The sequence below is a fragment of the Cinclus cinclus genome, chromosome 5, assembly GCF_963662255.1.
Source record: "Cinclus cinclus chromosome 5, bCinCin1.1, whole genome shotgun sequence".
Taxonomy (NCBI): Eukaryota; Metazoa; Chordata; class Aves; order Passeriformes; family Cinclidae; genus Cinclus; species Cinclus cinclus.
In genome coordinates, this window is record NC_085050.1 from 25,992,357 (window position 1) to 26,013,333 (window position 20,977).

At 39.7% G+C, this 20,977-nt stretch overlaps 1 protein-coding gene across 8 annotated transcripts in view; it reads left to right on the top strand.

Annotated features, from left to right (window-relative positions):
• Positions 1-1,099: 1,099 nt before the first annotated feature.
• Positions 1,100-20,977, top strand: part of DCUN1D4 (defective in cullin neddylation 1 domain containing 4) — a 40,441-nt gene continuing 20,563 nt past the window's right edge. For 3 of the 8 annotated variants that reach the window (XM_062492768.1, XM_062492769.1, XM_062492773.1), the window contains exons 1-4: positions 1,222-1,288; positions 10,853-10,923; positions 11,900-11,939; positions 19,169-19,283. In XM_062492768.1, the coding sequence (XP_062348752.1) occupies positions 1,264-1,288; positions 10,853-10,923; positions 11,900-11,939; positions 19,169-19,283 (251 nt within the window). In that variant the 5' untranslated portion in view covers positions 1,222-1,263. Of the gene's footprint in view, positions 1,115-1,221; positions 1,289-10,852; positions 10,924-11,899; positions 11,940-17,847; positions 17,878-18,425; positions 19,284-20,977 lie in introns of those variants that run through there. The other 5 variants (XM_062492766.1, XM_062492767.1, XM_062492774.1 and 2 more) reach the window with 4 other exon arrangements.

Sequence of the window (20,977 nt, forward strand, 5' to 3'; positions counted from 1 at the left end):
TTTTGAAAAGCTGATTCATTTTCTTGAGGACTCCATCCTCTTCTCTGTAAAACAGGCAGTGGAAAACACAAGCAAAATAAATCATCTGCACTTGCACGTTCTGACTCACTGAGTAAGGCAAAGCTTACAAAAAACCCCAAAGAAACACAAACAAGCCTGTGATCACTTAATTCAGGACTGTATGTGAATGCATTACTCCAAAGGGACAATTACCTTAAATCTGGCACTACTTTAGATTCGTGGTCTTTGACTATCTTTTAACTTAACCTCTTAGCGGAAGGGTTTTTTTTCATTACTCTGTTCTGTTGTTATAATCCTCCACTGTGCACAGACGCTGCTCTAGCAGTCTCTTCGCATCTGTGTTTCAGCGCCGAGGAGTGCCAGGGACGGCATTTATCCCTGGAACGACACGGGATGCTGAGCTCGCATGCTAAGCAGCAGTGACCTGCAGGCTGCCTTCCTGCCCCGGCTCACGGATGGAGACCTCTTTGTGAAAGGAGAGGCAAAGGAGGGCGGCTCCACGCGCTAGGTTTCTGGGATCGTGGACAATCGGCACGAGCCGCTGTCATCGTCCCGCAAGGAGCACTCTCGGCCCCAGGCTTCCCCACCGCCCATCCTGCCGCTGCCGTAACATTGACCTGACACTTGTGTGCGTTCGGCTGGCGTTGGCAGCTTGCCATTTGTTCTCCTTTGGAAGAGGGAGATGGAAGAAGCAATGGGTTCTTTCTAGACTAGCCGGTGACTTGGGCACACCGTGTGGGGATCACGGACTAACAAAACAGTGCCGCAGTCCGGCCCCCCCCCCCCCCCCACTGGGGCACAACCCGCCCGCCCGCGGCCCCTGGAGGGCGGGGCAGCCCTGGGGGCACGCCCCCTTCCCAGATCAGCCAATCGCATCAGGGCGTGGGCGCGGCCCTTGGTCCCCATAGCCAATCAGCGCCGCGGGTGACACAAAGTGGTGCTCTTTGCACGCGCTTTAAAGGCCGGGAAAAACTGGCAGCGCCAGAGCCCAGTCAGAGCGAAGAGAGGCGTGGCCGGCTCATCTTTCTGCCCAATAGAAGGCCGGGGAGGCGGTGAGGGGCAGGCGGGGGAAGAGTGGCAGGAGTCTCACCCAGTAAGAGGGGGGAGCTCGCCGCGTCCCCCGGCAGCCCGGACCAATGGGCGCGGGCAGTGGGCGGGGCGGGGGTGTCCGTGCCCAGGCTCTGGATTGGGAGCAGGGCAGGAGCCGGGCTGGGCCGGCAGCGTGTGCAGCGCTGCACGAAAATGCACTCGGATGCCGCCGCTGTCAGTGAGTAGCGCCGGGGCCGGGCCCGCCGCCAGCCTCGCTGCTCAGCCGAAAGAACCGCTTGGCTGGGGGCAGCTTGTCTTGCCCCTGACCCGTGAAGCTTGGCCGAACGCGTCACGGGGATTCCCGATGCTGGGGAAGGGTTCAGGCCCGCGGGTGCGGGACTGCCGCGGAGCGGTGCGGTGTGTGAGCTCCTGGCGGTGGGGCCTCCGCGGGGACAGGGCAGCTCCGCGGCCCTCGGCGCGCTGCCCTGGGGGGCGGGGGCGGGAGCGGGCGGGGGCAGCCGCACCAGTGAGGGCTGGGGGCGCTCGGCGGGTGTGACGCAGTTTGCCCGACCTAGCTGGCGAGCGAGTGAGGCTGCGGCCGGCCCTCGTGGCCGGCTGTGAAAGAGCCGGGACTGTCGAGGGGAGCGCGGGCTGCGGAGCTGCGTGTGTAGGGGAAGACGGGCGGGGGTGAATTCAGCGGGTTCCGCCGGGCCGGTGCGGGAGAAACGGGTTGCTTGTGCGGGGGGCTGGAGCCGCGACGCATGGTGGGAGGTGGAGTCCCTGCGGTGGCGGCTCCGCGCATCGGGGCGGCGCGGCGGACTACAACTCCCAGCGGGCCCTGCGGCCACGGGGCGCGCTGCCCCCGCCCCGCGGACCCTCGGCCGGAGCCGCCGTCCCCGCCCGCCCTGGGGAGCGCGGGGGATCGCGCCGCCTGTTTTGGAGGAGCGTAGTGAGGGCTTTGTCTCCGCAATAAGAGTTTCTGGCTCTGCGTTCCGAGCAGCAGGGACCGCCTGCTGTAGACGGGTTGCATGGCGCAGGGGGTCACACATCTGCGTGGCCGTGGGGCGGCCGAGGTTCAGGGACAGGCACCGTCCGCGTCCGCTGGAGGTACCGGGCTGTCGTCCCGAGCGCAAGGCTGTCCTGCCAAAAGGACAGGTTTCCCTGTGAAATCCCCCAGGAACGTGTTCTCACTGCGAAAGGAGTTGCAGCTCTGAAATGCTTTATTACTGTAGAACTTGCTTGTGGGGAAGATAATGAAAAATTGAAGCTTTGATCACGCGTTAATGAATGATGGTCTGACTTTCGGATCAAGTCCTTAAAGCAGCGGTGGAAAGAAATGCTGCATAATGCCTGGATTTTCTCGAATCCTATGTCTCTCAAAATGAGATGCTATACCGGGGCAGCCTGGTAAAGGCTCTTACTCACAAGGTTATATAATTTTTTAGTGGTTCTGGTTTATTCTACCTTTATATTTAGGGATCATTATGTGTTGGTGGTGAAGGCTGCTATTAAAGCAGAAATAACTGCCTCATATTAGAAATGGAAAGGTAATTATTCTAGAAAATGCCTTCTGTTCAGTATCTTTTGTCATGTGCCCTGTCCAAAAAACATGCAGGTCCTCATTAAATATACATAGGAGTTACATTTATAAATATTCCAGGGTTCCCTTATGTAGGATGTTTAGACTATGTAGTGATTTTTTTAGTTTTAACTTGTCTGCAGAAAATAGGAAGAGTATTCTTCCTCAGCCTTCAGCTGTTACAAGCTTTTTAATTAAAAATGTGCTGTGGAATGATCAAATCTTGTGCTTCAAATATTTTTTTTTTGCTTGTATATGTGTTATTTTGAATAGATATGTTTTCCTAAATTAGCTAATTTCATTATCTGTAGTTTCATAGTGGTTGGATTTTTTTCATTGATTTAAATGCTCAAAGCAAGAAGTGTTCATAGCATAGTTTTACACATACAGAAGCTGGCTTATGGTAGTCTCTCTACTGAGTTTATTTTGAGCCACCTTTTTGATCCTTCTTAGATCCTTATCTGTTCTCATGATATAAACTCCATTAATACATTTTTGCTTAGTCTCAGTTTTACTTTCTGAATACACACCTTTCGTGTCATATGAGGAAAACAACTTTCCTTTTTTTCTATTGAAGATGTTTCCTTAAAAATTTCTTGTAGCTCCTGTAGCTGTAATTGGAAAAGCTTCTCTTTACAAGACCATGCAATAGGTTGTATTAGGCAGGTAAAGTTGGTTTTTATTGCTTCTGTTTATTCTGTTATATCAGGATGAGCTCTTATTTGTGTAATTGCAGCACTTAATTTAAATTTATTTTTGTCTGAGTACTTTTTGTGCTAACTCTTAGTGAATTATTAATCCTGTGTTTTCTTTAGTTCCTCTCCTCCCACACTTTCTTTGCAGGTATTGAAAGCAAAGACATTGGGCTTTTGCAAAGCATTCGTTCCTAGTTTTGTTTGTGTCTTCAAGCAGAAGATAACCCACTCAATTTGTCTGTCTTGTGCTTGCCAAAAAGCATAGCACTAGGAAGTACAGTACATCCTGTGAAAGTGTTCAACGCTTGTATCCTATGTAAATATTAGAGCATTTAATAGGGTGATTATTTCTTTTGTAGTAAATAGGACTACTAACAGGGGCTTGAAGTAGAATCCTTAATTTAAAAGTGCCAGCACTGTTGTTGTACTGTCCAATTAAATTGTTTTAATTAGAATCATGTTCTGATGTTAAACAGAATTTTTACTTTTGGCTCATAAAGAGATAGAAACATCTACCAGTTCATTCAGTGGGGGGTGTATGTATATGTATGTAGGTGGTTATATATATAATTAGAGCTGCAAGGCTTTGGCTTGTCCTGGGGAACTGGTGTGACACACTCGATGCAGATGTGTCGCTGCTTAGACTGTGGGGCTGGGTGTGCTGCAGCTGCTCGTTACTGCTCATTAGCTGTAGATTACTGCTTCCCTTGCTCTGTTGGTAAAGTGGTTTGTAGGAGCACTCTAATCCACTCAGTGAAATGTACCTGGCTTAGCTCTTGCCACTTACTTAGGTTGTCTAAACTGGCAGGTTGATTTCTTGGCTGAAGTGGTTTAGGGAATGTGGCCACGACCTGTGCTGCTGGCAGAGTTGTGGGGTCAGTAAATTTTGGCACGGAGGAAGAAGAAAGCAGCTGGCACAGTAATACTTTTGACTGGCATAGCTGTTTCTAGGCTGTTGCAGCTCCATCATGATGCATACCAGATGTGCACGGTGCTGGATACCCCAGTAGTGTGTGCTTGACAGGGTTGCGTTTCTGCTGGATTAGCTAGAGCACAAGATACAAAGTTCATTTTACCTTTATGCCCTCTGTAGGATGCCAGATAACACTTAGCATGAAGTTAACAGCAATGCTTGCAAGAACCTCTCAGGTCATGGCAGCCAGTGATGCAAAACAAGTTCACTGACACTTGGTTTGAGTTAATCTGATGGTGGAATAAGTGTTAGACTGGATGAAGGCATTTATCAACAGAAGCAGATGTTTTGCACCAGAAACGCACTTAATGTTAGGTTTTTGCTATGTAGCATGAAACATCCAACTAAAATCACTGCATCCCAAGCAAACCCAAATCCTGCCATGAGCCAGTTGTGCAGAGTATTTTATCCTGTATGCTAGTACAGGAGAATTAGCCTAGTTCTTGTTTGTTCAATCAATTTAAGGTAAATGGAAATGTATTCAAACTGAAGTATCAGTTACACAAATTCTGCACAGCTTAAATTGCTCTAAAATTCTCAATTAACTTTAAACTGCTGTAGCTCTTTTTATAAACAGGCCTTCAGATTAGGACACTCCAAAAACACCTAGGTAGAATAAAAAATTGTTCCTATGGGGGCAGAAAAGAATTATGCTTTTTCCTATCTGTGTAGCATGCAGTGACCTTAAAATATTTTGTTGCAGTAGTCATTCTAAGTGGTAATACCAAAAGTTAAGAGTTGAGTGGTTGAATGTTTACCTTTAAGTGATTCTAAGATGTGTGTAGTAATTCCGACCATATTTTTTTGCTTGGGTTTGGGTTTTCTGTAGGGCTTTTTATTTACTAGCTGAAGTCAGTCTGTGTTTTGCTTCAGAACATTTTAGGCTGTTGTGTTTGGAAAATATGCACCAATTTGCAGCTGTGGGTTTTGGATACCACTGGTGTCAGCAGTAGCTCTGAGCTCGGTGCAGGCAGGCAGGAGAAACGTTCTGCAGTACGGTGACTTTAGCTTTAATGGCTAGGTCCTGATGCTCCTCAAGATAGGTTGGATCTTCCCAACTAATTGCACGTGCTCACTTTCCAAGCTGGAATTCACTGCTGTTTTCCTTACTTTCTGAATCATGCCTTTTATTTGACCACACCGAATCAAGGGAGACCCTGCTTTTCAAGCCTGTTCTCTGTCTCCCTTGACTCAAGGCTTCTTGTCACACGATGGACTGGGAGAAAGGATTCTTGTGCAGGTTGGCCCTGGTATAGGGTGTTAGTGCCTGCAGGGACACAGCTACAGACACACTGGAAATAGTTTCTTCGTCCTGTCTTTGACAGGAATGCAGAGTCAGCTCCTGTCTTCTGTGTGCTGCAGTTTGGGATTCTCCATCTTCAGGTGTGTTAAGTTTTTGTGTAAGTAGGATTGATGCACGTTTTTCTTTTGCCTTCTGTATTTAGTAATGAATACAAAAATGTTGCTTCCTGAAGGTGACTCTTGAGGGCTTTCACCAAATGGAGGTTTCAGATCTGAACCTTGAAGTCCATTAGTCAATTAATCATTCATCATTATAAATTGTATTGCTCTTAGGATAATTTTGTAAGTACACTACAGAACATAAAATGGTATGTTTCATAGAAGATTAAATTACTATTTTCTGAATAAGTAAAGTTTATTTAAAGCTAACTAAGGCAATGTAACTTTGAAGTATTACTGCCAGTACTACTACAAGTTCTATTTCTATCTCTATTACTTGAAAGCAAGGAAAGCAATTAAAAGACTAAGCATGCTATTTTAATTTTTAGGTATGAGTTTCCCTGATGCATGTTTTCTGTTAATTTTTTTCTGAGAAGTTTACAGGTATATCTTAGCAGTAATAAGAGCTGCTACTATGTTATTACTACTGCTAATTCTGTATTTAAATTTTAATATTGTATATGTGGCATATTTATTAAGGCTGTTTTTAGACCTGCTGTTAAAGTGAGATTTTTGTATAGGTTTTCTTTTTGCTTAAAAAAAATTAGAAGCTTTTAAAGGAAACTTGGAGTCAGCTGATCTCTTGTTTACTACTACTGTTAATTTTTTACTAGGCTTTTGATAAATTTGTACTCTACCCTATAGCTGTGTTTTGTCCAAGCTTTAAACTTCCACAGCAGGAACTAAGTTAAAGGTTTTGTTCAGGCAGGTCCTTTTTTTTTTTCTCCTTCTTGGTATTCAGATGTTCATTTAAATAGGTTGGTAACACATTGCTCCTTCTGATAAAAAAATTGGATTTGACCTTTAAAGTTTTTTCGTTTCAGACAGGAAAGCAGAGTATTTGAGTCCAGTTTATCTGTATACTTTGCTTATATTTAAGATACAAGAAACAAAGAAACAAAAAAACCCAAACAAACAAACCAAAAAACTCAAATGTATTTAATGTGTGCATTAATGAGAGGGTGTAGAATGTTTCTTCTCTGATTTGTAATGGAAGCAAGCCCAGCTAGCTCTTGTTTCTGTACCTCTCTGTAACTCTCAGGTCCATAGTTTAAACCTTAACCTATAATATTCTAAAAATTATTTTAAAACTGTTTTCTTTTTAATTTTAAATTGTACATCATTGTGACTAATTGACTAAGCCAGCCTTTAACACTTAACATTGTGCTAATGACAAACTACAGACAAGGTTTAAATTCCATGAAACTAGGTTGCCTCTGTCATTTCTTTCCTTTCTGCGTTCTTGATACGCAATTATTTTACTCGGGTTTTGTTTTTAGCCATTACATTCTGAATTACTGCAAAATATTTAATATCATTTGGAATTTTCATTGCTTCACTGAAGATCAGCTGCCTTTTGCATGAAAAATAATTTAATTGAGAAAACATGTATGCTTGTTTGACATACACCCCTTAAAGTAATCACAGATTTTCCACATATCTTCTTTCAGTATTTACAAAACAAGCAGGTTTCCTTCTTCTGATTTGAGGTCAATAAACTTTGTGGTATGTCAGAATCTTAGAATGGCTTGAACTGGAAGGGACCTGAAAGATAACCTCGTTCCAATTTCTGGGCATGGATACCTTCCACCAAGACCAGGTTGCTCAGAGCCCCATCCAGCCTCACACTTCAGGCTTAGGGCATCCACATCTTCCTTGGCAACCTGTGCCAAGGTCTCACCACCCTCACAGTAAAGAATTTCTTACTAATATCTAATCTAAACCTACTGTCAGTTTGAAGCCATTGCTCCTTGTCCTCTTACTATATGCTCTTTTGGAAAGTCCCTCTCCAGCTTTCTTGAGAGTCCCCTTCAAGTGCTCTAAGTGCACATAAAGTGCTGTAAGATCTCCCTGGACTCTTCTGTTCTCCCCACTGAACAACCCTAGCTCTCAGCCTTTCTTCATAGGAAAGGTGTTCCATTCCTCCAGTTGTCCTTGTGAGCCACAAATGTGCATTACAACAGTCCATGGCTTTCCTGTGCTGAGCACACTGGAGCTGGATGCAGTTTCTGTAGGGAAAAAAAAAATCGGAACAATTCATGTCCTTTGAAACTCTTGTCTTCAGGTGAAAAATAGCTTCACACACGATGGCATTATTCATGTAAAGCTCATACAGTAAGCTATTTGAGTGTGTGGCTTCATGTGATGTATCGCTCCTCTCACAGAGGTGCTGGGATGGACAGGTGGATTAATCTAACACATTGTGCTCCCACTTCAGAAGACCTTTCCTGTTTCTTCTCTAACTCAGCTGGGGTTGCAGCTCCTTGGTGATGTGATTCAGAGCCCTGGGCTGGCGCTGGACTGGACTGGGTTTATTTGTTTGTGGATGAGATTCCAGGTGTAGTGGAGTGACCAAGGGGATCAGCGGGCACAGCTTTGGAGGCTGCATGTGTGGAAAGTTTGGAAGGTGTGTGTGGAGGGTGTGTTGCTGAAGAGCACAGTTGCAGCCAGCTGTCCAGTTGCTTGCCATCTTGACCACTGTTGGTCAGTGCTTTTTGCTAATTTCACAGATAGTGTTATTTGACCATGGGAGGTGTTATTTTTTGGATTTTGTTTCTTAAAAAACCATCTTTTTTCAATATAGGTTTTTTCACAGTGGCATAGGATACTTTGTCTATAATTTTGAAATACAGGTAAAGCAAACACTGACCCACTGACCAATTTAGAGAATAACCTGAGCTGTAATTTAGCTTCCCTAGTTTAATGAGTGCTGCTTGCGTTTGCTTTTATAACTGTAAAAGAAACCTGTTTTCACTTCTAGATAATACCTCTACAATGTGCAAGCTTCCTCTGTGAAAGAAGGAAAACTTTGGGCTCTAGTCCTCCATATTCATAAGGTCTATGGTGTGATATTTCTTGTATAAGAACCAGAAAATGCATTTGTATAACCCTGTAAGTCCATCATAATTATATAACCTATTTCTGAAGCAGCAGCTTAAAATTGTATAGATATTTCCAGTGGACATACAAAACGTACTGGCATGAACTATGTGTTTTGAAGTGCCTAGGAATGTGTTGTTTCAAAGGTGATACCTATATACATAACCCTAATTTTAGAATATTTTTTGACCATTTTTAAAAGTGCTATCTAAAGTTAATATTAGATGAGAATAAATAAATATTTGCTTAGTGTTCTCAGCTTCTTACCCCCAGATCAACTGGTTTCTCTTAACAACTCATGTTCTTTTTAGATTTTAGGCTAAGCAGCAAGGGATACTGTAAGATTGATATTCCAGAAAGTTTCGCTTGGTCTGCCAGTTAACAAATCAAATCTTATCTTTGAATCCTGCCCTTCTCAGACTGGCTTTTATGTTGCCTGTTGTCCTCATCCCTGTTTGCCTCCTCTCATTTTGGTTTTTCTCATTGCTTTATATGAATTGACGGTTGACTAAGAAACTCAGGATAATTTTTTCCTTGCATAATGGTTCTGCTTAATGTTGTTTTACTAGCAAAAATGTAACTTTATTGAGCATTTAATGCAGGAAAGACTCTAGCACTCTGTTCAAGGTTCAAGAGCTTTCTATTGTAGCTTAGAAGATCTGGATTGTCTTATTGCTTATTGTAGGTAAGAAGATCTGGATTGTTTTGACTTTATATATATGAAGTTAGCTTAAGTTGGAAGTTCCATCTCTGGTACTTCTGACTTGGAGCAATTACATTGCTGTGGTGGATTGCAGACAACATGTTAAAAAATAGGTAGCAATTAATGAAATGGTACTCTGGCTAAAGTAATGAATATTAAATGTCTGATTCCTGACTGTATCCTTTGATTTATTCACTTATTTTTTAATTCACTGTGAGAAGAGAATTCCACAGTGATGTGTGGAACAAGTACACTTGGAGCAGGCAGTTTCTTCAGTTCCACTTGTTTAACTCCATGGCAGTGCGGTTCGCTTGACTTGGCAGTTGGATGTTTAATGATGACTCTTGTTTATCTGGGTCATATTAAATGTATCTTGAGAGCATTCCTTTGAAATGCTCTGGATGGAAATAAGGGAATCATGTTTTTGACCTTCTGGGCAAAGCCAAAATAAATGTCTCATATTAGAAATGCTTTAGTGCATTAGCTGGGTAATGACACTAGGCACATACAGGAGCTTTTCACATCTAGAAATTTGCTTGGAATACTTTGGTTATCATACAGTACCTTTCTCTAGAGTGTTCTGGCACATGAGTTCTAGTGGGGTAGCTAATTTATTTTAATTTTAAATGGAGATACTCTATAGTAGTTAGCTGTGTTTAAGCCCTCTCGGCAGTTTGTGTTCAGCTTCTGAGATTCTTCTTGGTTTGCTTGCTGTCTGGCTGGATCTCAGCTTTCTTTTGTAAATTACTTACTTTCCAGTTTTGTTCTTGCCACATTCCTAGCAAAAATAGAGAGTTCAAAAGAATAGAGAAAAATGAATTTGTTACTCTTTAGCAACTGCAGCAAACTCAAGTGTTTTATATTTGGAGTGTGGAAGCAAAATTATTAACATTTATGCTATGGCTTCTTCCAAGAAATGTCAGAATGTTTTATTATCAGTTTTTTTGGCTCTTGTCTTAACAGCTGCTGCATTGTAACCTTTGGTTTATTATTAAAAAGCCATGTTTCAACTGTGCAAGTGTATTCTAGTCACTTTTGCAAGGAAATTAGTATAAAGGCAAGTACTTACATATTAATAAAATCAGTTTTTTTAAGAACTAGGATTTTTATTAATGATTTTAGAATGTTACATGGTACTTAATTTGGTTTTGGGATAGATGAAACAGAAGGACTGGGTAACGTGGATATTATAATGATTCCAAATGTAAAGGAAAAAAGAGTTTTGGGGTGTTTTTTTTTATTCAGCTGTAGTTATAGTTAGCCATACTTCTGTTCTGCTGAGGGTCATCCATGCCTTAAGAAAAATGCATATGTAGGATATATTTTTGCAGATTTCAGTTACTCTACTCAAGTGGTGAAAATGCCAGCGCTGAAAAATATTGGGCAAAAATGTCGAGATGACTTTTATTTTGTAGTTCTGTGATGATTTTGTTAAATAGCCAGAACATAGGAAGATTGACTGCTGCATCTGGAAACCAGAAGTTTAAAACTTTTTTTGTTTTCCCCTCTAGATTTTCAACTGAATTCTCATCTATCAACACTGGCAAATATTCACAAGATTTACCACACCCTCAATAGGCTGGTAATGACTTGCCATTTTCTCTCTGCAGAATAGCTAGGGCTTTGGTCCAGAATATTTCATGATTGAAATCATTAAGTGATTACACTTATAAAAATTATAGCTGCCTTGTTGTGTGAAAGGCTGCTGGGTTTGAATTGGTGAAGAGATAAGCAGTATTAGTAAAAGATGAAAGATTGTACTTCAGAGGTCAGAGTGAAGTTTGAGCTTCGTTTGAACATTGGATTTAGATGTTGCCTCTATACAAGAAGCTTTCTTGGATACATTAATGATGGTAATCATCACAGTTATCCAGTTTCCTACAGTTTTTCTGGAAAACATATTGAATGAGCAAACTGTCCTCTTACACCCATGCAAAAAGTGAAACCAAGTTGGTTTTTTTTTTTGTTTTTTTTTTTTGGTTTTTTTTTTTTTTTTGAAGACTCTTCCTGCTTATGTGCTGTCTATTTGCATTTTTTTATTGCAACCATAGCTGGAAATGGTGATATGGCTTCTGTGTGTACACTGCAAATTTGATGGAAAACACCCTGCCTGCAGAAGGGGGTAACTTATTTCCAAGATTTTGGTTGTTTTTTAATCTGTTTCCTTTAGAACACGTATGTGTGTTTATCCTGAAAGCCATTTCTGTGCTAAATGGTAAATACAGTCTTTCTAATGCTGCATTTATTAGTGGAATTGTTCAATACAATACTGCCAATTCCCCACCTAATGGGTAATTATTTCCACTCCTGAAATAATTTGATACATTTTTGATTGAAAAAAACCTCAAAAATATGTATCGAATTCAATTTACTTTTTAGTTAAATTTGCAAGGGTAACTTTTTAGGTAAATAAGAGCTGAAAACACAAAGACTACAGTCTTATGTAGATGATCCTTAAGTAATTAGGATGAATAATAAAACCCAACTAAAAGTTAAAAACGGTACAGAAGAGTGAACATCACCATCTTGTTTAACTGTATCATTCCTGTTTCTTGCAGAATCTGACAGAGGACGTTGGTCAAGACGATCACCAGACAGGTATTTAATAAGGATGGAGTAAAAATAGATTGAAACCATTTAAACACACTTTATTGAACAAGTCTAAGATGACTGAAAATGGTGTTGTTGGAGTTTTAGGAAACAAGTGCCAGGGTTTCTAAGTTTTTTTCAAAATAGGTGTTTTTGCTTTCAATTTATTGAATTATGTAGAACTTGAACAGGTTTCAGCATTATCTGTAATTTTACTATCTGTTAGTTTAGAAAACTTACTGAAAAATTTCTTTCACTCCTGGCACTCAACCTACTGGACCACAGAATATCCATGTTCTTACAGTGTTTTGAGTCTTGAAAGAGCATTAGTCAGAACAGAGCAGAAGCAAGACCTCCTCTGGCTGTTATGATGCCTGTCACCGAGTTTAAATGCTGTGCTCCAAACAACCAGCTTTTTTCTTGACTGGTTCTGATGCAGGTTATTTCTGTTTCTTGTGCCAATTTTCAGGCAGTGTCTGAGTACTATCTATTTATAAGCTCGTATGTGTGTTTTGTTCAAAGAACTGTCATCATTTTTTAGGCCTTCTTCTCAGGTGCCTGGTACCAGCTTCCTGCCATTCTTGAATTGTCAGCATTTGAGCTTTATGACTTGATGTTCTGCAAGAGTTGCTACTTCCTTTTGCCCTTTTTACTTGTGAGCTGGCAGTTTCCTTGGTTTATTTTTCTTCTTTCCTTTCTGTACTTCAGGTGTAATACCTGAGGAGGGAGGGAAATAACTTACTGCCTTCGTGCCCTGATCAGTCACTCAGCAGAACTATTCTTTAAAACTGATCATGTCTATCCTACCACCTGACTCAAAACTTTTTCACTATCCTGAGGTGATGGCTATATTTGCTGATGTTACCTTGAGGTTACCATTTAGGAAAGTGGAGAGAGCTGTCATCTCCTCCTGGAGATTTCTGGCACACACTTAGAAATCTAGCACACTCTTAGCCTAGAGCAATGAGAAGAGATGCATTAGACTGCATTGCTTGGGATTGGACAGAGCTCACTTAGGTTTATACATGCTCCTCTGTACAGCACCAAGTGACTGTTTCATGCTTGAGTTCTTACTCCAGCCACAAAAGGCTTCTCTGAAGTACTTCCCTTCAGTGTGGTTAATGATTTGATATTTGAAATTAGCTCATTATGTAAATGAAAAGCCTCTGAAAGAGGTTGTGACAGGTAGTTCAAGACAGAGACTTTAGTGTCCATATTTTAGAACTGATGTCCTCTCCCATCTCGTGATGAAGACTTGGAATTTTCTCTGTGACCCAGGTGCTCTAAAGTCAACAGATACATACTGATTCCATGTATGAAAATGCATTCTGTAATCTTTGTTTATCTTGATCACCAAGACCTGTTGTGAAGCATTGAGGTAGTTCTCTTCTCTCACTAATCAGTAAGTGTTGATGTACTTGAGGTATTTGGAATTTGTCTTGCTTCTTGCTTAGCACTTCTGTCATAAAGTATAAGAAATTAGCCTTGGCACTCTTGTTACTTCTATTAGAAGGTGCTTGAGCATGTTGCTGGCATTGAAGAACAGTTTTATACTGACACTGGTGGTGTCCTATTGCCTGCATGGTGTTGTTTCAGTTAAGCTGTTTCAAAAGTTTAAACTTGCCTGTTGAATGAGTTGGGGCACAAAATACTGCTAAAGAGTGTTATTTTTTTTGCAGTAGTTGTAAAAGAATCTTTCAAACCAGAAATAAATATGAAATGAGATATACCAAAAGTATAGGTTGATAATTCCAGGTTCCCTCCTCATCTTCAGATATCATTTCCACTATTTCTTATGCTTCTGCCTTATTTTATGTCTCCTTGTAGGAAGAGATGAAGCCCAAATGTTTGCATAATAAGTTCCAGGCATGTTCAGTTGAAATGTGTGTTTTATGACTCATATGAGGACAAATACACATGCAAGGAGCTGCTTCAGCCATTGGGAATGTAGTACAGTGAGGTGTCCTGTTTGTGTTTCATATGGGACTTGATGCTTCTGAAACATCTTACTTGGAGAAACTCAGATAAATCTATCAAGAGTTACTTTTGCAAATTGCTTGACTTCAATGTGCCTAAACTTTTGGAACTTTTTTTTACAGTAAGAAGTTGTCAAGACCTATTAATTTTGTTACACTATTTAAAGAACTATATAGATGCTGTGAATTTGAGATTCTCTGTCTAGAACTCATTTAACGTCAGATTAAGAATTGCTGCAAAAAGTTTGATTGTTGCCAAACCATATGAAGGTTTTTTTATAGTTCTGAGATTATTTTAACACTAAATCTTCTGGCCCAGGCCTTATTGTTAAAGATTGTTCTTTATCTTCTGACGGAATTATTGTGATTATTGTCATTACACTGTGGGCTTCGTTTTTGGGATGACTTAATATATTCATATCTAAATTTGATAGAGGTTTCTAAAAGCTATTTTTAAAGTCTTAGTTTTAGGTTAATATTTATTAATAATAATAGTAACTTTTAAAAGCATATTACATTTACTTCAAAGCAGTTGTTTCTAAGCTAACAAAAAATGTCTTGGACATCTAAATTACCTGAAGCAAACTATCTTTTCTAAGTATTAGCCAGGTTTCCTTTTTGAAACTAGGCCTTAAAACATCAAAGAACTACAGGGAAGTGGCAGTTTCAAAATTCCTGCAGTGATTTTAGAGCTAAGGTGGAACTTGCTTCAAAATTCCAATCCCCTACAATGATTGCAGTCTCATGTGCTATCATTTAGCATGTATATCTATCTGAAAAATGAGGTAGACTTCAAATGTATCATGGGCCTTTGCCTTTTCACCTGTTTGTAGATGTAAGAACAGCAGGCATTCCAATTCTGTAGACAATTTCTTTTTCTTTTTAGTATGTGTATGTGCATTAAGTTGGAAAACTCATGTTTGAAATAATAGTTGCTTTTATGTCATAGTTACAAATCTAGCATCTTATTAATGGCTTAAAGTCATGATTTGGTAATTAAATTGTGACGTACTTATCCAGACTAAAAAGTCTTTAAAAAGTCTTTAAAAAGTATGTTTCCTGTTGTCACCTTGTTTAGAGCAGTAAGGTAATCTCTTCAACATAACAAAGACTTCATTGCTGTTCTTGAAACTCTGGATGAGGAGAAATTCCTTTTGCCTCTGCCCTTTTTTTTTCTTTTGTTATATTAGAGAAGAAACCCCTCTTGAGTCCAGGGCAATTCTGTAGTGTGGAATTCAAGACAGAGAAGATGAGTTTTCCTTTTGCAATCGGATTGCAAGTTGTTTAATGTTTTGATGAGTATCTTAGTTTTCTCATCTTGTGTCTGAAAATTGATGATTGTTAACTGTGCTTGTGGTCGTTTTGTTACATTATTAAGTGAGCAGCTATATCTTCCCAGTTGCTTCAGCATTCACAGTTTCTAATTATTTTTCGTTTGAAGCATCTTTCTACTGAAGCATCAGAAGAGCAGGATTCCTCACAGGCTTTATCTAGAGAAGGTAAAGATTCCATACCTGTAAATGATTTCTGGAGGGACACAGCTTGTAGAGTTCTTCTTTATGAACTTTTTTTTCTTTTGTTTATTCTGGTTTTGTTGCTATTCTAGGGCTGCTCCTCTCCTATGGGTTCTATTTTGTATACTGTTTTATATTTCCTAGGCGGAATTTTAGCTCTTGAATTGATACTTCCCTTTGGAAGCTTTGTCTCCTGCAAATTTGGGAGTATTGAATAGGATGTTTGGCAAACAGCATTTAAACTTGGCAGGCCTTGGCTGGTGGTGATCTATTCAGCAGCCATTTGGGGGCTCTACCTTCCAAATGCTAGCTTCATGTGTCAAAAAACCACTGAGAACTAGGAGGGTTCTGCCAGTCTTGAGTTGAGGCCTAGGAACGAGAATTTGAAGATAATTGCATCAGTGAAGCTGCACTTGGTAAGTAAAATTCTGTCAAATTTGCATGTAGTCAGGTAGCTGCATGTTTTTTTGCAGGTGGCCAGGCCTTTTGGAACTGAAATTCATTGTGCACTGCTAGACCTAGAAATTATATTTAGAATTAGAAAGCTCTGTGTAGGAAAGGTTAATATTGCTGCTTAGTGAGCCGTATTGTAAATAAGGAAATTGCAGGAGTTCAAACTAAAAATATCCAAACTGGTAATTTTTAGCTTTATATGAAAAAGAAAGAAATATTCTGCTGCATTACAGAGAAATTGTAACTGCCCTTCAAATTTAATACACCAATTTTAGTAGCAAAAGAAATGCTTTGAAAGTAAAACACTGTTTTTTTTTAGTAGTTTAGAGATTATTCAATGGCTAAAACCTAGTGAAGACCAAACCTCAGTTATTAAGATGATGTCTCTGAAAACATTTGCAATATATTTGTCCACTTGGTGTCTGTGTGCTGTCAGTGTGTGAGGGAAGTGTATGTGTGCATTTAAAAGCCACCTACCAATTTCTGAGCTGTCTCTTTTCTTCCCTTTTCTGTCAGTTTGAGAGCTGCAACTAGTTACATTCAAACCAAAAAGGGTACAAGTTTTTTGTAGGAGTCATTGGAGAAATTGGGTTGTAGTGAATTCTGTGATCAGTGTAAGCCTTTAAAGCAAGTTCACCTATCTTCTTAAAAATATCCTATCATTTAAGGAGGCAGAGTCCAAGCAGGAATTCTTGAGTTAAATTCTTTGGTTTGTATGGTGTTGCAGGTCCGACAAAATGATTTCTCTGTTCTGTAGCTGTTTTATTTTATTTTCATATATTTTATTTTTATCTTTTGCTGTGCTTCTTTTTTCACAGAGGCCTTGCATATTTCTTTTCACAATCAACTGACCAGTAAACTGCACAATTTTGTGGGGGGGTGAGGGGGATGTGTGTTTTTTCCTTGAATTTTACCAGCATCCAGTGCCTATGGCCATCACAAATAGATTTTTGTTTTTTAAAAGAAAGGCACTTAAAAACAATCTATTTGCTGTCAAAGGAATGAGACAGCTATAGATTATACTCAAGTAAATGCACATTATCCAAAGAGGTGTTCACTATCACATTTTCATTTATTAAGTTCCATGTGTGTGTCTTAAGTCTGTTGACTCTTTCTAGCCATCTGTTAAGTTCTGCTTTCATCTTAGGGGTTTTTAGTCTGTGTGGGCTTTCAAAGATACTTACTGTCAGAGTCTTTAGAAATTTGTTCTGAAAGATAAAGTATCACAGGTTAAATAACTTACGAAAATACAATTTTTCAGTGTCATTAATGTGCAGGCATGATCAGATGGAACAAATGACATTCAGCAGGTCGGTTTCCTTAGTTTGTTTAATTTGTAAAATGGCACTGAGTGTACTGTGAGTTTTTTATGGTCCCTGGCTTACCTGTTTCAAATATATCTGATATTGTTAAAAAGAAAAGAAATAGTATTGTCATTAATTTCCTTTGGTAATACATTCTGGACAGTGCTTCTGGAAGTATGTTCTTCTGACACAGCCATGATTTTTTTTGTGCTAATAGTTTATGGAGTATAATACTTGCAAGTTTTTTGATGAATAGTTAAATTGTAATTTGAATTTACAGTGCTCTTAATTCTCTTTCAAAAACACAGTGTATGGACATACTTTCCTGGGACAATAATGGGGAGGGAGCTTTAGGGTTAAAAAAACATATATAGGAAGAATATTTTTTAACTGGAGAGTATTTCTTGAACTAGAGAGATCAATTCTCTTCTTAATAAATAGAAATTAATATAAATATAAGAACAAAGAAGGCGTACTTGGTGCAAAAGCTTTATTAACTGAAACCAGATTAGTTCATCTTGAGGTAAAAATTAGGTTGAACATTTTAGATAATTCTAGAGAAATAAGTCTTTTCTTGCACGAGAGAGTTTCTGTGCATGTGTGAAATAACGTTCATGTAGCAAAGCCTGTGAGGCTGTAAGGTTCCTTACATGTGTTTCTCCTATAACAGGAGAGAGCCTTTCAAAGATTCGAAGAATAGGTAAGCAAAAGATTGCTGTCAGTACGTGTTGGGAATTGGGCCTCTGATTTCAGTCTGTTCCCTTGGTGTCAAAAAGCAGTCAAAATTTTATTGCTTGCTTTTGTGCTGTGATGCAAGATAAAAGATTTTGTGGGCATCTTAACTGAGCATAGCTCAACTTGGTTACTGTTATAGCAAAGAGGAGGTAGCTTAGGAATGCTGGAGTTCTTAATGTTTTCTTGCAAATTTCTTTGGCATCGCTTTATGTCTGGATTTTTATACCTTACTTCTCTCTTCCTTTTCCTTTCAAATTCTCTGTGCAACACTTACAGCTCTGATAGCTCTTTGAGCTGCTCTTACACACACCTTTCTCAGGTGTCAGTGTGGTCTTCAGCTTATGAAAGTAGGACAAAATTTTGCCTGGAGTGTTAGCCTACTGTTTTCATGAGACAGCAAAAGCAATTTAATGACTTGCTGTGGTCAAAAGGGCTGGTCCTATGTTCTTTCTTGTGCTAATATACAGAAAGTTGTTATTCTTTTTTTTTTTTCCTTTGGTTAATTATCTACAGGTTTGGTGAGCTGAATTGGCACGCTGAAGAGTTACCAGAGACATAGGAGTGTGTAGCTGAGAGAAGGGGATGGAAAGACTGCCACCTGATTGGCATCAGTGTCTCGAATTGGCTATTTCCTACTTGGGGACCCTCATTTTTTGAGAACTATTCAGTCTAAATAATACCGCCAGACGCTGATGTTTTTTTTCCCCTGGTGGTTGCTGAATGTCTCTTCTCATCCCTGCAAAACAAACAAAATAAAACCTCCCAAAAAACCTGAAAAAAACCCTCTTACAAAGAACAAACAAAAGCTTTCTGACCTCTTGCTCTCTGTATCGCAAAAATCTTGGGGCTTGAAAATAAAGGGTTCTGTTTTCTAGAGGTAGGTGTTCACTTAATCTGTATTTCAAAAAGCAATGATCAACTCTTAGAAGTCGTGATTTGAATAAATGACTAAAAATAAGGATGACTTTTTGAGGACCTAAATATTTCTTCAGGATAGTTTCAGTTCTTGACTGCTGTAATGCTAGTGCTACCGTACATTTTGGTATAGTGCTTTTGACTTTAATGGAAATCTGGTCATAGAATACCATGTAAACGTGAGTTGGATTTTGCTGTTGAAAGGAGACCATTTCTTTTATAATTTTTAAATCCCCTAACTTCCTTCCCTTCAATTTGTAATATGCCTGTAAGTGGACACAGTTTAACTGGTCTGCAACAGTTTCATTTCTTTGTGCTGGTGTTTTTAATTCCCTCTGTAGGAAGTCTTCGGTCTTGCAGTTCATCAGACTGCTTTAGTAAAGTGATGCCTCCAAGGAAAAAGAGGAGACCTGCAGCAGGAGATGATTTATCTGCTAAGAAAAGTAGACATGATGGGTATGTCATCTTACCATGAGCTAAGACTGATGGAATATCTAAAACTGAATAGCTGATATATCATGTGTTTAAATACTAATGGAAATTATATTGAATTTTTCTTGGTTTCTCAGTGTGGAACCATAGCTGGTGATTGAACTGTGGGATATTGATAAGTATATGTAGGTTCAGTTTGCATCTCACCTTTCTCTACACATACAAGAAGCACGTAGGGAACTTCTTGCTCCAGTTGCCAGCTGTCAAAATACAGACTTGTTTGTTCAAAAACAACTTCTAAGAGATACGATAGTATTTTCCCACGTGCATACACAAGATCTGGATTAGGCATTATCAATCCCTAGCCTGGCAAAAAAGTGCATGTAGTTACAGTCTACTCGGCTCTTGAAACCCTGCTAGTCTTTCCCTGTTATGCTGTGATTTGATACTGAACGTGCAAGGAGAAATTGCCCAGGTAAGGTGATAGCTAGTGGTTCGGTGGTTATTGAGGTGCTTCTCACTGGACAACAGAAGCCAAATAGGTTATAGAGCATGCATGAGCAGTGTGTTCTTTTGGCATAGGTATTGGATAGCTGAGACCTCTGCAAGTGTTGGATTTCCAGTATAGGTAGTGTATTGAGTCATTCAGAAACCATTGAAAATGCTCCCTGTGTGCAAGGATCACTATTTATGTGGACTGAACTCAGAATTTGAGGCGGTATAGAACTGTACACTTTGGCATGATAGAGGCAGGAGTGTTCTGGTGTTGAAACATGGCTTATACAGCTAGGAAGGTTGCTTGGCACTGCATCAATCAGTAGAATTTAAGCTCTGTTACATTCATGTATTACTGGTGTCTGAGAAGTCCAGTGCTTGCTGTGCTTCCATAGCAGGTACCTTCAGGGAGGTTAAGAGAGGCATTTTTCTCCTGTCAGGCTGAAATCAGGCTGGTTGTTCTCCTTTTTGTAGTCTAGCATGGGTAAGAAAAATACTGGTAGCCAAATTAAGCCTCTGGTCATGCCCCTATAACTCTGTTGTCTTTAATAGGGTTGCACAACTGTAACTGCACGGGAATTTATTAAATGATCTGTTGATGCAGAAGAAAGAGATTGCAACTCTTTCATTGCTTTGTAACATTAAATAGAACAAAAAAGCAAGCAGTTCATGTTCTTAATATTTTTTGTTGCTTTTCCGAAATAATGAAATACTAGAGCTAAATAGTTGGTAGAGAACATTACACCTTATTCAAAGACAGGCATACAGTGTGGAAGCAATATGAGGATAGACTGTTTCTAGAATATAGAAAGGTTCATAAAACTGAACTCTACCTACCTTAGCCAAGACACTGATGATAGAAGAAAGCAACCCCCTAAAAAGTAAGATTTCCTGTAAGTAAGAAATACTGATTTGTGTGATTACATGAGAAAATTATAAAAACCTGATTTTTTTCTCTACGAATACTAGATATTTAATAGTTTTTAAGAGCTTGTTGAAAATGTAACTTGAAGGATTTTTTTTTTCCATATCTGCCTCTCCGTTTATAACTAATGGATCTAGTCTTCATTTTACTGCTGTGTAAGTCTTTATTAAAAGGAAGACCTCAGCCTGCTTTTAGAATTGGAGGAGAATTCAGATCAGCTAGTTATGAACCATGGGGTAATATCCTCTGATGTGGTTCCAATTTTTATCTGACTTCCTGTATAGGCTTTTGAGCTTTC